General features: G+C 27.4%; 1 protein-coding gene across 1 annotated transcript; it reads right to left on the minus strand.

Annotated features, from left to right (window-relative positions):
• Nucleotides 1-2,333: 2,333 nt before the first annotated feature.
• On the minus strand, nt 2,334-7,434 carry LOC123271034 (dnaJ homolog subfamily C member 3). The gene is made up of 6 exons (XM_044737269.1): nt 7,220-7,434; nt 6,989-7,087; nt 6,697-6,896; nt 5,500-5,825; nt 5,075-5,415; nt 2,334-3,716 (listed from the first exon to the last, which is right to left on the minus strand). The coding sequence occupies exons 1-6, from the start codon at nt 7,266-7,268 to the stop codon at nt 3,298-3,300; spliced, it is 1,434 nt and encodes a 477-aa protein (XP_044593204.1). The 5' UTR covers nt 7,269-7,434; the 3' UTR covers nt 2,334-3,297.
• Nucleotides 7,435-7,872: the final 438 nt, after the last annotated feature.

The following is a 7,872-nucleotide window of genomic DNA, read 5'->3' on the forward strand; positions in this document are numbered from 1 at the left end:
ATGAGACTGGTCTTATCGTCAAATGTTTAATTTGCGATCAAGGAACTAGAAATACCGTACTGATAAAGAAGTACAAAATAACTAAAGATAAACCTTTCTTCGAGTTTACAGTTGGTGACGAAAAACGCAAGATTTATATTATTTTTAATCCTCCTTATTTAATCAAATCTTTTCGCAACAATCTATTTAACAAAAGATTTAAATACCGAGGTGGATACGTAGATTGGAAACTGATTTACAAAGTTTATTTGTTGACTAACCAAATGAACATTAATTCTATTCCAAAAATCAATGATCTTCATTTTGGAATGCAACAAAACGCAGCTAAAATGACTGTTTCACTAGCAACTCAAATTTTTTCAAATTCAATGTATTTAGCTTATCAAGCTTACAGTATGATAAAACCGAACGAATTTCCCGACAATGATACAACGGCAGATTTCTTGTTGGACATCGATAAATTATTTGATTCACTTAACTCGCATCTTCTTCAACCAACAGTTAAATCAAAATTAAATATTGCCATAACTGAGACATCTGGACACATTGAATTTTTAAATGAAATGTTGCTTCACTTTGCTGATTTGCGTAATTATCATATGTATGAGATCGGTAAAATCGCATTCTTTGGTCCTATGTAATTAATGATCGGCCATTGGTAATTTTTAAAAAAGGCGCCAATTAATTTTTTTTTTTTAAGTAAATAATATGATACTGAAGTTAGCTGACAGTTTTTAAAATTTTTATTAAAAATCAATTACAATAGACAAAAATGCTTCAAAGCCGACACCTAAAAAATTTTATAATTTTTAACTTCCCGCTAAGAAAATCGGGAAGTTATTGTTTTCACCCCGTTTTACGAAAATCGAGTTTTCATCGAATCTCGACGTTTCGAGGTCCTAGGAAGCTTCCCTGACTATTCCCGCGATGGTGTGTGTATGTATGTATGTGTGTGTGTGTGTGTGTGTGTGTGTGTGTGTGTGTGTGTGTGTGTGTGTGTGTGTGTGTGTGTGTGTGTGTGTGTGTGTGTGTGTGGATGTATGTAAACCTTTTATAACTTTTGAACGGCTTGACCGATTTAATCGCGGTTGGTGCCATTCGAAAGGGCTTGACCAAACTTAAATTTTGTATATACTTTGGAACGATTCGGACCGGTAGACTTTGAGAAATCGCAAAAAAACTACAAAAAAAAATTTTTTCAAAAGTGGTTTTTTTGGAATAACTTTTAAATGGCTTTACCGGTCAATTTCAAAAACTAATCAGCTCTTAACATCAAAAAACCACGTCGATCGCCGCCAGTCCGGTCAAAATCGGTTGATTCGTTCGTGAGTTATCGTTAACGAAAAAAAACCGAAAAAAGTGTTTTTTCGGAATTACTCCGAAGTTTTCCACTCTGTCAATATAAAACTGAAGATTTTTTATGAAGCTTAAAAAACTGCGTCGAATGCCACCAACCGCGTGAAAATCGGTTCATTCATTCAAAAGTTATTGCGATTTGAAAATTTAAAAAATAGTATTTTATCAAACTTCTATCAAACTTTTGAGCTCGAAGAGCTCAAAAGCATACAAAAGCTATTTTTTTGAGCTCGGATAGCTCAAAATGATACACAAATTGTATTTATGAGCTCGAAGAGCTCTAAAACGTCTTAAGTGCAATTTCAAGCGTTTAGGTATAGAATTGGCGGGAAGTTGCAGGGATGGCCTTCAGGGTCAACCGTTTTCCTAATTTTTTTTATTGAAAAAATTATTACAAAAAAATAAAAATAAAATTTAATATGTAAAAAACTTCATGTGCAATTGAAAATAAATATTTTTTAGTTTTTATTCAATAAATCAAAAACTGTAATATTTTTAACTTTAATGTCTTACTAAAATCAGCAGACATCTGACAAATTTATTAATTTTTATTAAAAATTAATAATAAAAAAAAACATTCTTTTTAAATTTGCCCTTGTAATTTTTTAATACTCTGAAATTAGCAGAAATATTTTTTTCATTTGAATTTTATTTGAAAAATAAACTAATTATGAAAAATTATTTTTAAAAAATTGAAGTTATCTTTTTTTACAATTTCTACGTGCAATTTTTTTCCTAATTTTTTTATTGCTACAATTTATCATAAAATTCAAAAAAATTCTCGAATTTCACTCATCTTCAGTCATAATATTTTTTTTATTTCTTTATATGAAATTTTTTTATTATCATTGTTTTAATATAATTTTTATTATTAGTTGTTATAAAAATAAAAAAAATCAATGCTATTTAAAATCAGTAAAACAAAATAAATTTTTTTAATCAATTCCATACAAAATTAATAAAACAAAAAGTATATAAATTATTCAAATATATTTAAACAAATTTATAGCAGTACAATATTCATTTTAAAATTTATATACAATTATTAATAATTCATCAAACACGCGCACAGCACTTAAATTACATCATTATTATAAAGCGATATTTATATATAATATATATATTTATTTACTTTTAAAAATTAATTTATTTATTTATATCTATAATTCCTAAACGACAGTCGACAAAACCCTCATGGAAGATTCTGACTAAAAATAATTATATTTACATCGTTAAACCACGTACTAGCAGTTCAATTATATCATTTATCATACAAATTCTATAGTTAATTTTATCAGGATCGACAATTGAGTAATTACAAATTGCAATTAGTTCAATAATTGTTTCTTAAACTCACTCTTAAATGCTTCTATTTTCCGAACGATACATCATATAAAATTTTTATTTTTACGTCAAAAAAAAAATGAATTTTTAAATTCTCTAAAATCACCATTATTTAAAAAATTGAGAATTTAAAAAAAAAAATTTTTTTTTTGGCGTAAAAAAATAAAAAATTTTTTTAAATAAAAGACCGTCCAGTTTATTAAATGAGTTTGAAATTGTGCAGTTAAAAGTATTACTCACAATCTTTTCAGTATAATTACCACCAATGTTGTGACTGTTATTTTGTTAGTTAATAATAATAAACTATTAAAATCTATATGCTATATATACGCATATTTACATACACGAGTATGATAGTTGATTTAAAAATGAACGCACTAAGTCGAAAAATCCAGAAATCCTGATAAAAACCGCTCCAACACTCAGTACTAAAACTTGAGATACTAATTACCGACTAATTATCACAAAGGTTTGATTTAAAATTAACCAAATAAATTAACGTAATAAACCTGTGTGTCTAGTCGTTAATTATAAATAGTCATATGTGTTTCTATTTATAACTATTGAGTCATGAATCGCAAGTCTGATGGATCAGCTTTAGTTGAAGTGGAATTTGAACTGGAAGGGCGAGCCGTGGAACTGGTGGAACTCTTGGAAGGGATTGAAGTTAGACGGATGCTTCCCAGACTCTGGGTCCAGAGGATCTTCTCCGCGGTCGAATTTCGCCCGTTTTTCTGGATCCGTCAGCACTTCTTTAGCGGCAGCAATGTCAATGAACTTTTTCTCCGCGCGCTTCTTTTCTTCGCCATCCTGGAAATTATCCGGGTGCCACGTCTGTGCTGCTTTACGGTATGCCTTTATGATCTCTTTCTTCGGCGCATTCCGGTTAACTCCCAGGATTTTGTAATAATCTCGAGACTCGGACATCTTTTGACGCTGCTGGGCTGTTTGCAGCAATTCCTTGGCTCGTTGGAAGTTCGGGTCTATTTCTAGAGCTTGTTTTAAATCTATTATGGCTGTAAAATAAATTTATGATAAGTATCATTAATGAAAAAAATTTTTTTAAGTATACAAAAAGATTATTCTGGTTAACTTTTCAAAAAAAATTTCGTTAATTACAATTTTCTATTTAACTGATGATTTTTTTGAATGTTTTTAAATTGTAAATGAAATTATTTTTAGTTTATGTAAAAAAATTTTAAACAATTTTATTGTACAAACCTTTAGATTAATATAAACATTTTATGAGTTTATTAATTATTTAATAAAACTCAAAGATTAAAAAAAAAAATTGTAAATTATTTTAAAGTTAGCTTTACAAATTAATAGATTGAAATTTTTTTTTCTTATTATTATTCTAAAGGTCTATAAATAAAATTAAAAAAAAATTTTTTTTAGTTATAAAATAGACCAAGAGACTGCGGAACGCAGCTTCTATTATTTATTTTATTTTTGTCCATAAAAAATGTTTTTTATTTTTTTAACTATCCATCATATATCATCTCATGTGTGAATAAATATTTATAATACTGAAAAATCGCAGACTTCTGACTATTTTTTTATTTTATTCAATAGTTAAGGGATCATTTTGTTTTGTAACTTTCAAAAAAAATTTTTTTACATTTTTCGAAAGTACATTTATCTAAAAGTATTGTGTTAAAATTTATAAGTGATCGGGCCACTATAACTATATTATTTTACGATGTTGATGTGGATTTTCGAATGGAAGAAAATAAAATTTTTGAAAAGGCCGAAGGGATTTTTTATTGTACCGGTATCGCTGATTAACTTTAGGTAAGATTTTTTTTTAATTAAAAAAACTTTTAACGTGTTTGTCTTAGAAGTATGTTTTTCTGGTTTAGGTACATGATATCTCCAGAACCACTGATCCGATCTTAATAAAATTTAAACATGTTTTACATATTAGTAGCTATTGCATCAGCTACAATCAAATCAAAATTTTCATTTTTACTATTTTTTTGAGGACTAAAAACTGTTAAAAAAAGCCTCATTTTTCAGTTTTTTTTTTTTTTAACACCCACCATTTAGTTATTTATCAATAAATATTAATTACCGTAGCTGGTGCAATAACTACTTATATATTGAAGGTAAATAATTTTAGTTTATACCAACATTTTGGAGGAGCTCCGTTCACCCGTGTTAATTTATAAAAAAAAATATAAAAAAATATATTTAGATATTTTTAGTGTTATTCAAGAGTGCATTTGTTCAGCTGAATAAATTTTATATTAATATCTATGATGGTTTCTGTGTAAAAAAATAATTAATATTGACTTTTTTTCGAGCGCCGAAACCAGAATGATCTCTTAAATTAATTAAATTATTTATATTTAAAATAAAAAAAAATAATTACCATCATCATACATCTCAGCAGCAAGGTAAGCTTCAGCTCTATCACACAGCGAATTTTGATCTTTGTGTAACTTCAAAGCTTCCTGACAATATTCGACAGCCGAATTAGGATCTGTGTGCGGCATACATTTACACAGTAATTGATAAATTTTCAATTTAACGTTCTCTACATCGGACTCGAGCTTGAGGGCTTTTAGCGCTGTTTTCACACACTTTGGATGATCGCGTGACTCTTCAGCCAGCGAAGCTTCTTCGAAATTTTTAGCTACGTCTTTTATTTTTTTGTAGAACTTGAAACATTCCTTGTGTTCTGGATCACGTTTCAAACAGCTACGAATCTCACTAAAAAATTTAAATAAATTAATTAGTAAGTTAAAAAGCGCTTACATTCATCTCAACAATTGATTTAAAAAAAAAAATACTTACTTCAATGATTCGCTAACATGGCCGAGCCGATAAAGAAACTTTGATAATTTTAACAACCCTTCAGTGTTATCGGACAACAGCTTGGTTGCTGAGTGAAAATCAGCTACGGCGTTCATGTAATCTTTGTTAGCCACATGACACTCAGCACGTAGTTCACGTAACTCAGCATTCCAAGGACACGATTCTATTGTTGAGGTGATTAAATCCACGGCTTCATAGCAGCGACCGCTGGTTACTTGGGATTTCGCATGATCTATTGTATCACGCACTTCATCGATGAGGTAATAATACTTTAGAGCTTCATCGTTTGTCGGCTCTACTTCCAGCTGAAAATATTTTTATTTGAATATTTAAGTTAATTATGCAGACGATAGAGTAATTATTTTTATTAATTTATTAATAAATTCAGTCGAATTTTCCTGAGTATGAGTATAAAAAATGTTTGACATTTTTTTTAATAAATTTATTAATTGCAAAAATAATAGTATATAAAAATGCATTTGAAATTTTTAAAAAATTCTTTCTCTACAATTTTAATATTTTGCTTTATAATTTTAAGTATTTATAAAATTTTGAAAATCTAGATGTCTGCCAATTTCGCATCCATAAATTTATGAATGATACTATAATTAGCCGAAGTTCAAAATTTTTTTATTAGTTAAATTAGAACTAAAAAATATTTTATTTTTTAATTGTACGTATAGTTTCTACATGTGAAATTTTTTCTTTTAATTTTTTAAAAATAATTTTTCAATAAAATAAATAATAAAAATTTTCAGATGTCGGCTAATTTAATTTTCATAATTTATGAGCATGAATTAAAGCAGACATTTTTTTATTTATAAATAATTTACGTATAACAAAAATAATGATATTAAAAAAATGCACATAGAAACTTTTAAAAATTCTTCCTTTGCAATAAAAAAATTTTTTTACAATTTTAAAATACATAAAAAATTGATGATACTGAAATTAACAGATGTGGAAAATTTATTTTTATTTTTATTACAAATAAATTATAAAAAAAAATATTTATAAGAAAATTTGCATTTGTAATTTTTTCATTAAAATTTAGTTATTATAAAAACCAAAAAAAAACCGACAGATATCTGTTAATTTTAGTATTATGAAAATTTTTCAAAAATCAGCTGTTTGCTTATTTCATACTAATAAATTTGATAAAAAAAAAAAACATACCACTACTTGATAATCCTGACGAGCTTTTTCAAACTGTCCCTGCTTGAAGAGAACACTAGCTCGTTGAAACCTGGCAGCAATAAAATCTGGCTTTAGCTCCAGAACTTTATCAAAGTCTTGTAACGCAAACTTTGGTTTTTCTAACGCGAGATACGCGATTCCTCTTTGATAGAATGTTCTATAATTATTTGGATCTCCATCTGCAATTAAAATTTAATTTTAATCCAATGCCTATAGTAGGTAAATTAAATGAATTAAATAAAATGAAAATAAAATAATACTTGACACACACCTACAGCAGCATGACAATGTGTCAAAGCATCCTGTAACTGTCCTCTCATCAAAAAACTCCGGCCCATCTCCAAGTGCTTGTCGACATCACTACCACCCACTGAAACACACAAATGCATTTTTATTATTATTAGTTATCATTGTTTTTGTATCACTAAATTTTTTGAATAGAAAAATAAAAAAAGGGTGTTATATGGTACGTAGAATTTATTTTAAGGTTAAATTGACTTACCATCGGAATAGAGATTCAAGAGAATAAAAAGAAAACCGGCCGGAAACATTTTTAACTTTTTATAAACTTTCAGTGGTTAATGATTTATTACTAAAAATTTATAAACACTAGTTATGTTCAGTTGCTTATTATGGAATAATCGCTTATCTTTGGGTTAGTACGACAAAACTACAATGCCACACAGCCATTGCGATCGTGGTCTAACGTGATTGGTCCAACACAACTGTCGTATTTTGTATTCACGTTGTATTATTACTCCAATGCGTTCAATGATATATCTCTATATATATATAAATATATATATACATACTAGATGTTTATTATTATATAAATATAAATCGACTTTGTAAATGTGGGAAAAATGGTCAATTTTTCTAAAAAAGTGTCCTTAATTTTTTTTTAATTAAAAAAAATGTCAAAGGTCTGCTGATTTCAGTATCATTAATGATTGTTAAAAATTATGACATTAAAGTTAGCAGTCACTTGATCATTTTTTTATTTTATTTAACAAAAAAATTATTTATAAAAAAGTTGCATTTTTAATTTTTTTTTAATTTTTACGTCAATTTTTTTTACAAAAATTTATTTGTCACCAAAATTTTCAAAATTATTAAATATCTAAATTAATTTTTATTAAAAATTAGTTTGTTTTA

Source organism: Cotesia glomerata, linkage group LG8, assembly GCF_020080835.1.
Source record: "Cotesia glomerata isolate CgM1 linkage group LG8, MPM_Cglom_v2.3, whole genome shotgun sequence".
NCBI lineage: Eukaryota > Metazoa > Arthropoda > Insecta > Hymenoptera > Braconidae > Cotesia > Cotesia glomerata.